Below are 17,531 nucleotides of genomic sequence, written 5' to 3' on the forward strand. Positions count from 1 at the left end.
GGGTCCCTGGCCTGCCTGGCTGATTTCCTTGGTGAAGCCCACTCCCCTCAGGTCCACCATGGGGGTGCCCAGATTCCCTGATGACCCTGGACAGAAGCAGGCCACTGCACCATCTGCCTTCGGGCATCCTTAGTCTCAGCCAGGGCCACCCCACAAGAGTCATCACAAAATAGACCGGGCGGGACACTCACCTCCTCCCGCAGTCTCTGTCCCCATTACCAGGTTTCTCCTGGACATGTGGGGCCAGGTCAATGCAGCCATCGACGTCACCCAGGGCCAGCCAGAGGCTCTTCAATTCCTCCCTGAGGAGCTGTCTTCTCCTGTGGACTGACCAGAGTGGAAGGAGATGTGACTCGAGGGGCCTGGATGGCCCCTCTACAGCCCAGTGATGATGCCAGTGGGGACCAGACATGTCCTTGTGTGCCCACTTTGTCTACAGTGCCCAGGGCATTTTTAAAACTTTCCTCCTGCTATTCCCCATCCATGGCTTGGCCACACAGGTGGCATGCCCACTCTGGGCTGCTCACCACCCCCAGCTTTCAGCACTCACACACCATGTCCCCACCCTCAGTGGGATTGGCCTCCATGATGGGCAGCCTCCCCACTCCTTGCTGCACATGAGTTCAGCCTTTGACGGGAAAGGATGGAAGCTCAGGAAGCCATGGCAAACAGAGGTGGGGGTGCCCAGGGCAAGTGGGCACCTGGAGCTTGTGATCAGGCTTGGCCAGGGAAGGCCCTCTCACCACAGTGTTTAACTGACCCTACGAGCAGAGCCTGGCTGCCTGGGGACCAGTCCCAGCTAATGGCCTCCATTCTTGGACATAAATGTGTCTGAGCACAAGTAAATGAGTCCCGAGTCCTGGGTGGTCCACAGAGCCCCCCAGCGAAGGGAGTGAAGCCAGGAGCAGGGTCAGCTGTATGACCACCTCCCAGACACCAGTACCCCTGAGCTAGGGGGCTGCTGGCCCCTGCAGGGGGTGGGGTATAGCCACAAGCCAGCTCGGAAGATGAAGTTCTTATCCCAACACTGTCGCCGTCTAGTTCAGTCCTTCCTGTATAACTGGGTCCTGGGGCTGCTTGCCTTCACCTTGGAGGACCACACGCCCACCTCTGTGAGCGGGTCCATGGAAACAAGGGGTGTGCTGGGTCAGCTGCTCTGCACATCCCGGCCGGGGAGCCTGACCATTCCAGCTCAGCTATCAGGGCTGGGACACTTGGATCTGCGGGTCTCTGCTGAGGCTGGGCTGGACGGTGGCCTTGGGGACAATGAGCAGCAGAGGCCTGAGCCCTATCTCTGCAGGTCCCTCCCACTTCTTACTGTCAACCGCTTCCTATCTACAGTTGAAAAGCGTTATTTCTAAGGTCACCTTTGTTCTTGAACTGACACACAGATTGACTGTTTCCACTTCTAAGTAGGCCAGGGACAAAACAGACTGCAAGGCACTTCCCCAAAGAACAGAAAGTCCTGGGGATAGAGGGTGGGAGCGCTTGGGTTGAGGAGTACCCCCGCTCTTATCTGGACACCAGGCGCCTGCAGCGTGCAGCCTTCCCCTCCCACGAACAGGAATGTGACTCTGGGGACTGATCTTAGGAAAAGAATTATCAGTGGCAATGACCTAGTCTCCAAGCCCCACGTGGTGCCCCACCATGGATACTGCAGGGACGGGCCTCTGAGCGTCTGACTTGGTGGGCTCAGCCCAAGGTGTACACATGCCCACGGCCCTGCTTCTAGAACGCTGTCTCAGAACCACATCCAGCCCCCCACAGAGAAATGCAGAGAAAGCCCTTCTGCAATCACTGGCTCCCCCTCAGCTTGTCTGCAAAAAACAAGAAGGTGGGACTGTGCCCATTGCCAAGATGGAGAGCTTGCTGTGTGAAGGACTTAGCCTCACCCTCTCAGTGTCACAGCAAACTTAACCCGTGAGAGAGGCCCAGGAACAGGGCAAGGCTACAGAGCAGAGGATTGCTCCAAAGTGCCGGGGGCTGGACCCCATCCTCCCTTCAGACAAAAGGAGGTTTGTAATAAAGTGAGGGTGATTTCTGTAGGATCTCACCCATTCAGGCCATCCTTGGAACAAGACTAAACAAAAGGCATTGCTGCAAAGAAGAGCCACCAAATGAGATGAACCAAACTGGAATTATGTATGACAGCCCAGTCAAGGGCAATGGCAACCTTCCCAAACTAGGACTGGAGCCAGGTGTCCGACCTAGCAGATATTAAGAAGAGGTGGCAAGAATACATAGAAGAACTGTACAAAAAAGATCTTCATGAACCAGATAATCACGATGGTGTGATCACTCACCTAGAATCAGACATCCTGGAATGCGAAGTCAAGTGGGCCTTAGGAAGCATCACTATGAACAAAGCTAGCGGAGGTGATGGGATGCCAGTTGAGCTATTTTAAATCCTAACAGATGATGCTGTGAAAGTGCTGCACTCAATGTGCCAGCAAATTTGGAAAACTCAGCAGTGGCCACAGGACTGGAAAAGATCAGTTTTCATTCCAATCCCTAAGAAAGGCAATGCCAAAGAACGCTCAAACTACCGCACAATTGCACTCATCTCACACGCTAGTAAAGTAATGCTCAGAATTCTCCAGACCAGGCTTCAACAATACATGAACCGTGAGCTTCCAGATCTTCAAGTTGGTTTTAGAAAAGGCAGAGGAACCAGAGATCAAATTGCCAACATCTGTTGGAGCATCGAAAAAGTAAGAGAGTTCCAGAAAAACATCTATTTCTGCTTTATTGACTATGCCAAAGCCTTTGACTGTGTGGATCACAATAAACTTTAGAAAATTCTGAAAGGGATGGGAATACCAGAACACCTGACCTGCCTCTTGAGAAACCTGTATGCAGGTCAGGAAGCAACAGTTAGAACTGGACATGAAACAACACACTGGTTCCAAATAGGAAAAGGAGTCTGTCAAGTCTGTATATTGTCACCCTGCTTATTTAAACTTATACGCAGAGTACATCAAGAGAAACACTGGGCTGGGAGAAGCACAAGCTGGAATCAAGATTGCTCAGAGAAATATCAATAACCTCAGATGTGCAGATGACACCACCCTTATGGCAGAAAGTGAAGAGGAACTAAAAAGCCTCTTGCTGAAAGTGAAAAAGGAGAGTGAAAAAGTTGGCTTAAAGCTCAACATTCAGAAAACTAAATCATGGCATCCAGTCCCGTCACTTCATGGCAAATAGATGGGGACACAGTGGAAACAGTGTCAGACTTTATATTTTGGGGCTCCAAAATCACTGCAGATGGTGATTGGAGCCATGAAATTAAAAGACGCTTACTCCTTGGAAGGAAAGTTATGACCAACCTAGATAGATATTAAAAATATTAAAAATATAGATATATAAATAGATAAATAAATATAGATATTAAAATATCTATCTAGATATTAAATATCTAAATATTTAATATCTAGATATTAAAAAGCAGAGACGTTACTTTTTCAACGAAGGTCCATCTAGTCAAGGCTACGGTTTTTCCAGTAATCATGTATGGATATGAGAGTTGGACTATAAAGAAAGCTGAGTGTCGAAGAATTGATGCTTTTGAACTGTGGAGTTAGAGAAGACTCTTGAGAGTCCCTTGAACTGCTGGGAGATTCAATCAGTCCATCCTAAAGGAGATAAGTCCTGGGTGTTTATTGGAAGGACTGATGTTGAAGCTGAAACTCCAATACTTTGGCCACCTGATGCGAAGAGCTGACTCATTGGAAGAGACCCTGATGCTGGGAAAGACTGAGGGCAGGAGGAGAAGGGGATGGCAGAGGATGAGATGGTTGGATGGCATCACTGGCTCAATGGACATGAGTTTGGGTAAACTCCAGGAGTTGGTGGTGGACAGGGAGGCCTGGCGTGCTGCAGTTCATGGGGTCGCAAAGAGTTGGACATGACTGAGCGACTGAACTGAACTGTCCGGCCCTGGGCGGTGTCTCCTGTGTGTCTCGCTCAGCCTCTGCCTTGGCAAGCAACCAGCAAATGTGACTAGGGAGGAAGGTGATTTGGCTTTTTTCCTTCCAGGCTCTTTGCTTTTGAGCCTGAGTTTAAGTTTGGGCCTCAGCAGCACAGCCTTTTGTGGTGGCCTCTGTCTGGCCAAGAGCTCACCCTCCCCACCTCCAAGCAGACCCTCAGTCCTGCGGGTGGCCAATGGCTTTAGGTGGATGGTGGAGAACTTTGCGGGGAGTGGTTCAGAGTGGACGGACAGAGGCCTAGAGAAAGGAAGACTAAATCTCCAAACAACTTATTTCAGTAACGTTCTCTGGCCCTATAGCCCAAGTGGGTCCAGAGATCCTGCTTAGGAGGGCTCACCCACATTGATCCAGGTGGGAGAGGATCTCCCAGGTTTATACAAGAGCTGGAAAGAGTCAATCATCCACAGGAAGAAGTGGAGAAGGTACTGATGTTTGGAAACATGGAGTGAAATGGGCTGAGGCCCTCAACTGAACCCTCTAGCCTCCCCCGGCCTGCAGGCCTCAGACTGGGACCTGTATCAGTGTGAGCCCCAGAAACACAGCCTCTAATGCAGGTTGTGAAGCTCCCTCCTCACCAAGGACCCACCAGGTATCCCTCCCCTCCACCCAAGCCCAGCCTGTGCTGTGCTGTGCTAAGTCACTTCAGTCGTGTCCAACTCTTTTTGATCCTATGGACTGTAGCCCATGGGATTCTCCACACAGGCAAGAATACTAGAATGGGTTGCATGCCCTCCTCCAGGGAATATTCCCAACCCAGGGATTGAACCCGCGTCTCTTATGTCTCTACATTGGCAGGTGAATTCTTTACCACTAGCGCCATCTGGGAAGCCCCAGGCCCAGCCTAGGACCTCAAAAGTGGTCTGTGCTGACAACGCTGTTGAAGATGCTGTTTTGTAAACAGTTGTGTGGTTTCTCACTCCAACACAAGCCTGCTCTTTGCAGCCAAAAGTCCAGGATAGGGGTAGTCTATCAAAGCAGAAGAATTAGGTAATAACAGTTCTATTCCAGCCAAGAAAAACCAGGGTGCCCATGCTCTGTTGTGCACATAGACAAAAATTTCTGTGGGACAAATTCCTGGATTCAGATATGTTGGGGACTGTGTAACTTTTAAATGTTTGACAGAGATTGCTAAATCACTGTGAACAAAGACTGTTGGATCCCCAGGTACCAATGCTGATGAAGGTGGCTTATCAACTAGGCACTGTCATTGCATTCAACCTTTTTCCAAAGAGTAGGGGAATGGTGATACTTCATTGATCTGGATTAATTAGAATTTCTGTTAAAGATGCTGAGCATGTTTTCACGTGTGTTTTAGAGATATTTATATTTCTTTTTCTGTGTTGATGACTTCTCTCCAAGTTTCCTATTAGATTCTTGTCTTTTTAAAGACTACTTCCAAAAACTCCTTGATATGGTGAAAATTGAAATGTTCTACATCACACTTGTCAAGTTCTTACCACTTGTCTCCCTTCATGCCCACTAAAATTTCAGTTCAGTTCAGTCACTCAGTCGTATCCAACTCTTTGAGACCCCAAGAACTGCAGCACGCCAGGCTTCCCTGTCCACCACCAACTCCTGGAGTCTACCCAAACCCATGTCCAATGAGTCGGTGATGCCATCCAATCATCTCATCCTCTGTTGTCCCCTTCTCCTCCTGCTTTCAATCTTTCCCAGCATCAGGGTCCTTTCCAATGAGTCAGCTCTTTGCATCAGGTGGCCAAAGTATTGGAGTTTCAGCTTCAACATCAATCCTTCCAATGAACACCCAGGACTGATCTCCTTTAGGATAGACTTGTTGGATTTCCTTGCAGTCCAAGGGACTCTAAAATGGTGATCATCAAAAACAGAGGTCATAACCAGTGCTGGCATAGATGTAAAATTGGAACCCCCAGACACTGCCCATGGGAGTGCAAAATGCTATAGCCATTTTGGGAAATCACCTAGTAGGTTCTCAAAAAGTTAAATATAGAGTTCAGGTAACTCAGTAACTCAGTGTATACCTGAGAGAAATAAAAGCATACGTCCACACAAAAGCCCGAATAAAGATGCTTGGAGCAATACTAGTCATAATAGCCAAGAAGTAGACACAACCCTCATGTCCACTCATTGGTGAATGGATAGATATAACACAGTACACACATATGCAGTTCAGTTCAGTTCAGTCGCTCAGTCGTGTCCTACTCCTTGTGACCCACGAATCGCAGCACGCCAGGCCTCTCTGTCCATCACAAACTCCCGGAGTTCACCCAGACTCACATCCATCGAGTCAGTGATGCCATCCAGCCATCTCATCCTCTGTCGTCCCCTTCTCCTCCTGCCCCCAATCCCTCCCAGCATCAGAGTCTTTTCCAATGAGTCAACTCTTCGCATGAGGTGGCCAAAGTACTGGAGTTTCAGCTTTAGCATCATTCCTTCCAAAGAAATCCCAGGGCTGATCTCCTTCAGAATGGACTGGCTGGATCTCCTTGAAGTCCAAGGGACTCTCAAGAGTCTTCTCCAACACCACAGTTCAAAAGCATCAATTCTTCGGCATTCAGCCTTCTTCACAGTCCAACTCTCACATCCATACATGACCACTGGAGTAAGCGTCTTTTAATTTCATGGCTGCAGTCACCACCTGCAGTGATTTTGGAGCCCCCCAAATTAAGTCTGTCACTGTTTCTGCATATAAGTTATATGTACTCTGCATGTAAGTTAAATAAGCAAGGTGACAATATACAGCCTTGGTGTACTCTTTCCCGATTTGGAACCAGTCTGTTGTTCCATGTCCAGTTCTAACTTTTGCTTCTTGACCTGCATACAGATTTCTCAGAAGACAGGTCAGGTGGTCTGGTATTCTCATCTCTTTCAGAAGTTTCTACAGTTTGTTGTGATCCAGACAGTCAAAGGCTTTGGTGTAATCAATAAAACAGAAGTAGGTGTTTTTCTGGAACTCTCTTGCTTTTTCGATGATCCAACAGATGTTGGCAATTTGATCTCTGGTTCCTCTGCCTTTTCTAAATCCACCTTGAACATCCAGAAGTGCACTGTTCACTTACTGTTGAAGCCTGGCTTGGAGAATTTTGGGCATTACTTTGCTAACATGTGAGATGAGCTTAGAAAGGGCTCCTGAATTCCAGCCCAGGATTCCGTCTCAGACATCTGACCCTTCAGCAGGTAACTTTCAGGTCTCACATGCCCTGTCTGGATCTCATCTTACAGGTCTCAGGTATGATCCTCCTTGGGCTGTATGTTATCCTGGAAAGAGAAACAGTGATTTCCCAACGTCTGAGTTCATGGAAGTCCCTCACCACAGCTGAACCAGGGCCCTGTGCTGAGAGAGACGGAGTCGTGACCGTCAGGGGAGCCTGACTCGGGATGAGAAGTACACACAGGGGAGGAAACTGGACCAAGGGAGCCCATCTGAGACAAGCCTGGAGATGTGGAGAGATGGCTGCCATCTGTCCATCCCACGGAGGGTCACACACCTGTGGCCATCGCCAGCCTTTGGCTTCGTGTCCTTGGCACTAGCCCTGGGCTCCCCTCCTGAGCGAGGAGGCCCAGGGCCCCTGAGCCTGGCTGTTTGGCGCCTCCTCCTGCCTCTAAGACCAAGGGGTCCCACAATGAGACCCCGACAGAGACTCGCTGAAGGTGGCTTCACTTCCAGCTGCCCATCCAAAGCACAGAGATTTAGAAAGTCCAGAGGCTTGGGACAGGATGGGAACTCAGTACTGGCGGCAGATGCTGTGGGCTCCCCAGTGAGTCTATGGGCTTGAAGGCAGAGGGTCCCTCGTCAGAGGGGCTGGTCACTTGGGCCGCATCAGTGGGGCAGGGCTTAGGTCACAAAGGGGCCACAGAGGTGACCACTGGCAGGGAGGGCAGCTGGGGACAGAAGCATTCGACCTTGGCCCTGACAGACACCCCAAGCAGGCACATGGCTGTGAACTGAGTGGGCCGGAAACGAGCTGGCCACAGGCAGGAGCCACCGTGCTCAGGTCCTGGGGAGGGGGAGAAGCTGCCTGAGGCCGGTGGCCAGCTCAGGGCTCGGCCACAGCATTGTGGAAAGGGCCTTGGTGCTCAGGTGGGTCTGGGGGTAGCCCTGGTGGGCAGGAGACGGCCCCGGGCGGCCACCCATGTGCCCGGGCACATGGAGCAGGAGAGTCACCCCTGCCCCTCGTGCGTCACACTGAAGCTGCCGTGGAGCAGAGCCAGGGCAGGAAGGGATAGGTTACCGCCGGCCGGGAGGGTAGGCACCCTGTATCTGTGTGCGTCAGCCTCCCCACAGGTCAGTCTCTGGGAGGCACAGGTTTGGTTGGTGATTCCTGGCAGAGGGCACATGGCAACCCCAGATGGGCAGCTGAACTAAGACCCTGGGAGTATTTGGTGCTGGGTGTCTATACCTAGGCCCCAGGAGTCTCTTGGTTTAGACACCACATCCTCTGTTCAGCCCAGACACTCGGTCCTTACTTCTCTGGGCAAACGCAACCCCCCCCCCACCATGGATTCAGCTTTGGCTCAGGCTGCAGGCTCCTGGTCTGCCCCCGACACCCGAACCTCTGCTTCGGCCTCGAGAGCTACGTCCTATGGGTCCTTGTTGGCTGGAGGGATTCCTCTAAAGCAAAGGCGTTTCACAAGTGGCATGCCATCCCTCGTACATGTGGGCGAGACTGAGCCAGACAGCCCTGGGCTAAAGCAGACGCTCAGTCCTGGGACTCTTGCCTCCTGAGTGTAAAGGATATCTCCACGGGGCTCGGAGAGATGGGGACACAATGTGCAGGGCCTTCCACGGGCTGGAGAGACTCACCCCCACTCAGCAGACAGGTCCCAGCACAAATAGGCAGCCATTAGGAAGATCAGGGGTGTGTGTGTGTATGTGTACACAGAGGTGTGTGTCCTTCCAAAAAGGAAGCATCCGTGCTGGGCAAATGGACTGAATTACATGTCTCGCAGGTGGCTTTTTTGGGGGCAGATGATTTTAACAGTTGTTCTCCACTTTCCACCTGCAGCAGCACTGGGAGGGGCCGGTGTGGAGGCAGCAGGGCCCACTAAGCCTTGGCAGGACAGGAGGGACTCGGCCTGAACACCCATTTGAGGAGCCATGGCCAGGATCTGCCCTGGCCTGCTGCTCTGGATGACCGTGGCGGCCCTCGCGTCCAGAGGTGTCCAAGCCTGGGATTCGAAGAAGGTGACGAGGGAATTCCAAGACATCCCAGCCTCCTATGTGTACGTGCAGCAGGCGCTGTGGTTTGCCATGAAGGAGTACAACAAGGCCAGCAAGGACACGTATGTCTACAAGGTGATGAACGTTCTGAGGTCCCAGGAGCAGGTTAGTGGCTCTCGCTTCCCACCCTTTGTCCCTGTGCCCACCTTTGTGGGAGGGCCATTGTCAGCTGAGAGCAGCTGAGAGATACCTGGAGCCAAAATTTATAAACTTTAGGGGTTTGGGGAAGAAAGTTAATTAAGTTTTCTCTTTTATAATTCTGGGGTAAAACATAGTATATCCATTCAAATAACTTAAAAGTAGTTATAGTCACATCAGAAAACAGGTAAGAGCACAGAGGGGCTCTTAAAGGGGCCACGTTTGGGATGGTGTGAGCAGATATCATCCACCTGAGTGTTGAAGGGGATGCGTTATAACACAGTGAACAAGCAAACAAACTCCACAGCCAGCTTTCATTGTAAGTAGGAATCAGGGCAGAAGGGAAGATTCCTTTTCTGCCTACTTAGAAATGTGAAAGAATAGGAAACTAGAAAATCACCTTTTGCAACCACCATGGTAATAACAAACTCAGGCAAAGATCAGCAATGGATCTGCCACCCAGGATGGAGAGAAGTAAAGGGAAGGGGCCATAGCTACAGGGATGGCTTGTTAATTAATTACAACCAGAACACGCTGGACAAACTGATACTACGTGCCTCTGATGGGACATCAGTGCAAGGACGTGGCATCACTTGTATACCATGTTCTGCCCCAGATGTGTGAGGGTGCTCGTGAGGGACAATTAGACAAGTCCATGTTACAGGTGCTGCTTCCCAGGTGGTGTTCATGGTAAAGAACCCCTCTGCCAATGCAGGAGACGTAAGAGATGTGGGTTCAATCCCTGGGTCAGGAAGATCCCCTGGAGGAGGGCATGGCAACCCGTTCCAGTATTCTTGCCTGGAGAATCCCCATGGACAGAGGAGCCTGGCGGGCTACAGTCCATGGTGTTGCAAAGAGTCCGGCACAACTGAACTGGCTGAGCACACACACAAGTATATTATGGGGCATTCTCTAAGACCACTTCAAAATATCAGTGCTGCAGATTTCAAGGAAAATAATACCGATGAACCTATTTGCAGGGCAGGAATAGAGACACAGACGTCGAGAATGCACTTGTGGACAGAGAGAGGGAAGGAGAGGGTGGGACAAATTGAGAGAGTAGCACGGATATATACACACTGCCATGTGTAACATAGATAGCTAGTGGGAAGGTGCTGTATAGCACAGGGAGCTCAGCTCGGTGCTCTGTGATGACCTAGGGGGTGGGATGGGGGCGTCAGAGGGAGGTCCAAGAGGGAGGGGATATATGTGTACATATAGCCAGTTCACGATGTTGTGCACCTTGTTGTACAGCAGAACCTAGCACAACATTGCAGAGCAATTATACTCCAATTTAAAAATTGGTAAAAATTTAAATATCAGTGCTGTGAAAGATGGAGTAGAGCAGGAAATGGATCTCATGAAAGGAAATTTAGGAAGCATGATGATAAAGGCAAGATGTGTTTCTGTGTTGTCTCTTGGATTTAAAATAATACCAGGGACTTCCCTCGTGGTCCAGTGGCTAAGACTCCGTACTCCCACTGCAGGGAACCTAGGTTCATATCCTGGTCAGGGTACTAGATTTCACATGCCACAACCAAGACCTGGTGCAGCTAAATAAATAAACAAACAATAAAATAATGCCATAAAGGATGCTCTTAGAGCAGCTGGAGGTTGGAATATGGACTGTCTTAGAGGAACCAGCACTGTGTTTCCTGAGAAAGAGTGTTGTCCTGCTGTCTATGCAGGAGCCCAAGGTGGGGTTGTTGGGGTACAGGAAGCAGTAGTCACGGGGGGCAGAAGGTGATGTGCTGTGGATGATGCTGGCCTGACCCACACCTCTCCTCCACTCAGCCCATCTTCCCTCCAAACTGTACTACCCACCTTCCAGCCACCGCCAACCTGCCTCCCTTTCCAGCTTCCTTACGTGGGCAAAAGTTTCACTGTGTCCTGACCCCCTAAGAGGTGGGGACACCTGGCACCCTGTCCCTCTGCACAGGCTGCGGCCCTGGGCTCCCTCTGGTTCTCTCTGTGGTCCCAGTTGTGTGCTTTGTGTTTTTAGCAAGCAACACCTGGGCCAGGAAGTGCGTTCCCCAGTGGGTGGCTGAATTAAAACCCTACATCCCTGGGGGCTCAGATTTAATAGCTGTTCTTAATGAAGTTCCTGCCTTTCCTGGGACTAGTCCATTTTTCTTAATCTGTGCTCTCTGTTTATATAAATAGAAATAGATGGCTCTGCTCTATAGGCTGATATTTAATCTCTTGGGCTTCTCTGGTAGCTCAGTCAGTAAAGAATCCTCCTGCAATGCAAGAGGCCAAGTTTGGATCCCTAGGTCGGGAAGATGCCCCGCAGGAAAGGCATGGCAACCCACTCCAGTATTCTTGTCTGGAGAATCTCATGGACAGAGGAGCCTGGCGGGCTACAGTCCATAGGGTCACAAAGAGTCAGACACAACTTAGTGACTAAACCACCATTTAATAATAAAATAAACCAAAGACCCACATATCTCAAGACTTATATATCATTTCATACTGTTCGCTGGTTCTTTTCATGAATGTCCATTTTATTTCTTAGTTCACTGTCAGCTCTAGAATTCAGATAAGGATACAAAAGAATCAAGTGGAAACAGGTTAAAAAAGAGGCTAGGAGAGAGGTGTTTTAAGTTCACTTGAAAACATATTGAAGAAAGGAGTAAGGAAGAATACACCATCCCCAAGCAAAAGCTAAAAGAAAAATACTGGGTGACAATTCAGATAAAACGTAACAAAATACCCACAGGCCCTATAAATGGAAAATTGCTCTATTCCACTGAATGACTTAAGTTAAAACTACAAAGATATTTATCAGCAGTTGTCACTCACAGCCTGTAGCCAAATCTGGCCCATGGCCCTTCTTAGTACATCCCATGAGACATGAATGAATATAAGAAACAAAAGGAGACTATTTTGTGACATATGAAAATTATATTACACTGAAACGTATGTCCATAAATACAATTTTATTAGGACACTGCCAGGCACACGTTTTGAATGCTGTCTGGGCTGTGTCCATGCTGCAAAGCCTGGAATATTTTCTCTCTGGCCCTTAAAGAAAAAACGGGTAGCTACCAGCTCCAGTTCACAGAGGAGGAAAACAGGCACAGAGACATTTAGAAACCTGCCAGGGTCACACAGATACTAAGAGAAGAGCCAAGATTTAAACCCAGGCTGTCTACTCTTAATCCACCAATGCTACTGCTTCTGAATGATGCCAGCTGGGCCAAAGATACAACGGTGCAGCCAGCCAGGAGGGCACGGTGTCACAAGAGGCCAGGGGAGTCAGAGAGCCCTGGCCATGGCAGGAGTGAGTGGCTGAATCCACAGCTGGACCCTCATTTGCCTCCCTTTCCTGGACAATCGGGGGCGAAGGTGGGGCTGGGGGTTGGTCAGTGGTTGTTGAGAATGATTTAAGGAAGTCTGTTTTTTTGGTAATTTTCACTTGGAAATTTATTCAAATACAAAGCACTCATTCTCAGTTGGGCATAGATTTTTGCTCTTCAGGGCATTTTTGGCCATAGCCTGAGATGTTTCTGGTCATCACAACTGAAGAGGCTGCTACTGAGATTTGAGGAACGGAGTCCAGGAATGTGGGTCATTATGCCTCAGGCATAGCACGGCCCCCGCAGCCAAGAAATTCAAATGCCAACAGCCCCAAATGCCAACAGCACTGGGAAACTTGATATCCAGTCCTGGAAATGGAGAAGGCAATGGCACCCCACTCCAGTACTCTTGCCTGGAAAATCCCATGGACGGAGGAGCCTGGTAGGCTGCAGTCCATGGGGTCGCTAAGAGTCGGACACGACTGAGCGACTTCACTTTCACTTTTCACCTTCATGCATTGGAGAAGGAAATGGCAACCCACTCCAGTGTTCTTGCCTGGAGAATCCCAGGGACAGAGAAGCCTGTTGGCTGCTGTCTATGGGGTCGCACAGAGTTGGACACAACTGAAGCGACTTAGCAACAGCAGCAGTCCTGAAAAATGTGCTTGGGGTACATTTGGAAGTAGTTTTGAAAGTGACCACTGATTTCTTTACATCCCCCACAGACATCGATCCTGGTGGGCACACCTGCAGGTGTCATTTCATACACTTAGTGCATAGCTGAAAATTTTAAAGTATGTTTTATACTCATGAAACCATACTTAGATTTCTGCCTACACCCATTTTGTTCAACGCCCAGGCAACTTTTCCAGAACTTCCAAAATATTTACTCTATTTTCTGAATTATCTCTTATTCTTCTGCACTCAGGTACAGAATCTAACTAACCTGGTCATTCTCTTTAAATATTCTTTCCTTAAAGTCTTATAAACTTTGTTTTCCTTTTCAGATTGTTTTTATGTCCTGGCTATTGTACATAGTGCTGCAATGGAACATTGGGGTACATGTGTCTTTTTGAATGATGGTTTTCTCAGGATATATGCCCAGGAGTAGGATTTCTGGGCCATATGCAAACTCTATGCTTAGTTTTTTAAAGTCATCTTCATACTAATCTCTATAGTGGTTGTATCAACTTACATTCTCACCAATAGTGTAGAGGGGTTCCCTTTTCTCCACACCCTTTCTAGCATTTTTGTTTGTAGGTTTTTTGATGATGGCTATTCTGACCTGTGCAAGGTGATACTTCATTGTAGTTTTGATTTGCATTTCTCTAATGAATAGTAAGGTCAAACATCTTTTCATTCTTCAATCATGGGAGTGGACATTTACCATTGCTCATCTGGGTTTCTTTGTGAGGCCTCCTTGAGTACAGGGCTATGGTGGGCTCTGGACAGGGTAGGCGGTGGTGAGGGGAGATGCCTGGAAAGTCAGGAATTTGGGAGGGTGTATGACATGGAATAAGGTGTAGATAACTAAAACTGCCAAAGGGAAGCAATATATTCTAAGTGGATTTCACTGAAAATGTTGATTCTTTCCCAAGCTCCAGTGAACAAACCATTAGTTTTCCCAGGAAAATGGTCTTTAGGAAATAGCTTTCTTGATTTATCTCGGTGAGAGCTGTCATTGCTTTAAAATTAAATATCATAATGAAAAAGATCGAGAAACAGAGAGACAGAGAGAACAAGGTAAGGACCACTTCTGCGTTACCCCAAAACTCTGTCCAAAGAAACTATAGGAGGGAGGGAGGTGGGGAGACGTCCTTTGCCCCAAGCAGTCAATGACATGTTTGTTTGTCAGAAATGACAACTGATGCCGCATATTCTTTGATGATCTCTAACTTGAAATGATTCACGGACAGGTCACGGATAGTTTGGATTACCTTCTTGAAGTCGAAATTGAGCGGACACAGTGCAAGAAAATTTCAGGGAAAACTGAAAACTGTTCAGCACAAGAGGATCCCCAAATGCAGAAGGTAGGTCCTGAGACAGCCTTCAGCAATCTTGAATTATCTTGCTTGAAATCACTCATTAGCCTCCGGATAGTCTTTCCCATCTCTGCCCTTACAGGGCTCATGCAACTCTTAGAGATTCCCCATTTCAGATCTCCTATAGGTTTTGAGCTTATCTGTTTTCTTTATTGAGTCTTATGAAAGAAGAAAGGGTAACTATCTGATCTCCTTGGGGAAAGGTTTTAAAACCTGGTATTATTTTAAATAGTTATAGGCCTGGTTCATGGAAGGTAGGAAATTTAAAATTTTTCCAAAGTATTAAGTAGCTGAAAATCAACTACAGAAGAAAAAAACAAAATCAGCTATAACTACCCTTACGGAAAATTTACTGCTGTCAACTTATTGTTATATATCCTAGTTTTTTTTTTTATATTTTATATTTGTGTTTTGTGTAGTAGGGAATTGCACTGTATACTATTTCATAATTTAGATTTTTACTTAATAATAAAATATAAGAATTTCTGAAACTGTACAGTTATTTGAGGGCAGTGCCACTGCAGACAGAGACTACAGCCATGAAACTAAAAGATGCTTTCTTCTTGGGAGAAAAGTGATGACAAACTTAGTGTATTAAAAAGCAGAGACATCACCCTGCTAACAAAGGTCCATATAGTCAAAGCTATTGTTTTTCCAGTAGTCATGTACAGATTTGAGAGTTGGACCATAAAGAAGGCCGAAAAAATTGATGTTTTCAAACTGTGGTGCTGCAGAAGACTCTTGAGAGTCCCTTGGACTTCAAGGAGATCCAACCAGTCCATCCTAAAGGAAATCAATTCTGACTGTTCATTGGAAGGACTTATGCTGAAGCTGAAACTTCAATACTTTGACTGGCTGAAGTGAAGAACCAACTTATTGGAAAAGACCCTGACACTGGGAAAGATTGAAGGTGGGAAGAGAAGGGGACAACAGAGGATGAGATGGTTGGATGGCATCACCGACTCAATGGACATGAGTCTGAGCAAGCTTTGGGAGATAGTGAAGGACAGGGAAGCCTGGGATGCTGCGGTCCATGGGGTCACAAGGGGTCAGACGCAAATTAGAGACTGAACAACTAGAACAACTAATATGTTCCCCAACACTGCCAGGAACCAGCTCAACTCATCCTGATCCCCTGCAACCTGGACGCCCCCCCAGTCTGGATTCAGTTCCTCCATGGCCAGTTTGGGTTCCTGGTTGCTTGGTCCTTTCTCCCCCTCTACCTGACCCCTTAGTTCTTTGTATCTTACACAACTTCAGTTCTACTGAGCGCCACGTTGATGTAATGGAGGTTTTCTCACTTTATATTTTCATTCTGATTGAATAAAGATTTTAGGCGAGGAGAGGGACAGAGTGATCTCACCCAGGTCAGAAGCTGGGAGCACTGCTCCTTCTTCAGGCCCTGTGTCTCCTCCCACCTCCACAGCTGCAAGCTTTTCCTGGTGGGACCTGGCCAGATTCTGATCCCCTTTTCAAAGCCTGTAGGACCCCAATTATTCTTGTGGTTCTGCCTCCCCTGGGAAGGACCCACTGGGCCCTCCATGCAGCATGGGGTCTCCAGGGGCTGCAGGAAGTCTGCGTGGGGTGGTGGCGGGGGAAGTCCAGAGCTGGACAGGAGGATTTCTCCAGGCTAATTCATCCTGGGCTTCAATGCTTGCTCTCCTGGAGCAAAAGGAGCCCTGACTGTGATGGCCTCATATCACAGGGACATGAACCCAAGTGGCACTCATCTCAGTTGTGAAGCTGTCTCCTCAGCCATCAGGTCAACTGTTCAGGGGCCTGTAGGAGCATGACTAGCCCCTCCTTAAGCCAAATCTTGACACCTGGAAATAGGACCTCCTGGTTTTCTTTTTTTTTGAATTTTTCTTGCTTATGAGTTATTATTCTTTTTATCTCTTCCAGGCATTTTATTGCACCTTTATTGTGGCATCCAAACCCTGGAAATTTGAACTCCAGATGCTAAAGAAAGAATGCAGTCCTATCTAATGGTCAGCTAGCCACTCTACAGCTCTCATGTGCATTTCAAGAAGTGAAGATACTTGTAAAACACTTAAATAACACATCTGACCTCTCGACTTCCCTTTTGTGGCCTGCTTGCTTTTTGTGCGTTCTCCAGGCGCGAAGGCTATGGATGCGGTGCTGGTAGGGTAGCATCTTTCGCTTGGTGAGTGCATTTACCAGCGGGGACAGTCTGCTCCCAATGAATGGAAGAGAATGTGAACCTGTTACTGTATTTCACCGAGGTCTGGGCACAAATTACTTTCCACTGACAGCTCTTTGGAACTAACAGGAAGCCCCACTTCTCCATTGCTTTAGGTGGGGAGTTTCTGCAAGGCCCTGAGGATGCATTGAGAATGTCTGTCCACAGATTTCCACGGATTTCCACGGAAAGCTCCCTCCCAGGGCTGCAGAAGGCACAGCGTCATGGCTTCAGCCATAGTTTTAACCCCTCCTGATCCAACCTGGGAGGTAGTTGGGTGATTGGGAGACTTGTGTTTTACTTTCGTTTTTGAATTGAGGCAGGGAAATGAGAGTGATGGTGCAGGAAGAGAAAGCTGCATTTGGGCATGTGCCTGTGCATGTATGTGTGTACTCAACTCATATGTGTGCTCGCACAGAGTGGGAGGTATGATCTAATGCCTTATAACTGATCACCCTACCCTTGGTGCCTCAAGCAAATTATCTATTTCGCTGTGGCGTCTGTGGGTCAGGGGTCTGGGGTGGTTTGGCTGGTGTCACCTCTCCTGAGGTCACTCTCAGGCTCTCATGGCATGCCATGGTCTGAAGGTGAGCCTGGCTCTGGGGAGCCCACTCCTGAGGTGCCTTGCCCTTGTGGCTACTGGCTGGGGGTGGGGGGGGGGGAAGG

The 17,531-nt window shown here is 48.4% G+C and overlaps 1 protein-coding gene across 1 annotated transcript; it reads left to right on the forward strand.

Moving 5' to 3' along the window:
- The first annotated feature begins 9,063 nt into the window (after positions 1 to 9,063).
- LOC104986147 (cystatin-13-like) lies at positions 9,064 to 16,651 on the forward strand. Its single transcript, XM_010836605.1, has 3 exons — positions 9,064 to 9,291; positions 14,540 to 14,653; positions 16,568 to 16,651. The coding sequence occupies exons 1-3, from the start codon at positions 9,064 to 9,066 to the stop codon at positions 16,649 to 16,651; spliced, it is 426 nt and encodes a 141-aa protein (XP_010834907.1).
- The last annotated feature ends 880 nt before the right edge of the window (positions 16,652 to 17,531 follow it).

Source organism: Bison bison, unplaced genomic scaffold (genome assembly GCF_000754665.1).
Source record: "Bison bison bison isolate TAMUID 2011002044 unplaced genomic scaffold, Bison_UMD1.0 scf7180017864063, whole genome shotgun sequence".
Taxonomy (NCBI): Eukaryota; Metazoa; Chordata; class Mammalia; order Artiodactyla; family Bovidae; genus Bison; species Bison bison.

What these genes read in the sequence shown, in the direction of transcription:
- LOC104986147 (XM_010836605.1), top strand. Translation starts at nt 9,064, where the DNA reads ATGGCCAGGATCTGCCCTGGCCTGCTGCTCTGGATGACCGTGGCGGCC. An exon ending in TTCTGAGGTCCCAGGAGCAG is followed by an intron (nt 9,292 to 14,539) that starts GTTAGTGGCTCT and finishes ATTCACGGACAG; the next exon opens with GTCACGGATAGTTTGGATTA. An exon ending in AGGATCCCCAAATGCAGAAG is followed by an intron (nt 14,654 to 16,567) that starts GTAGGTCCTGAG and finishes TATCTCTTCCAG; the next exon opens with GCATTTTATTGCACCTTTAT.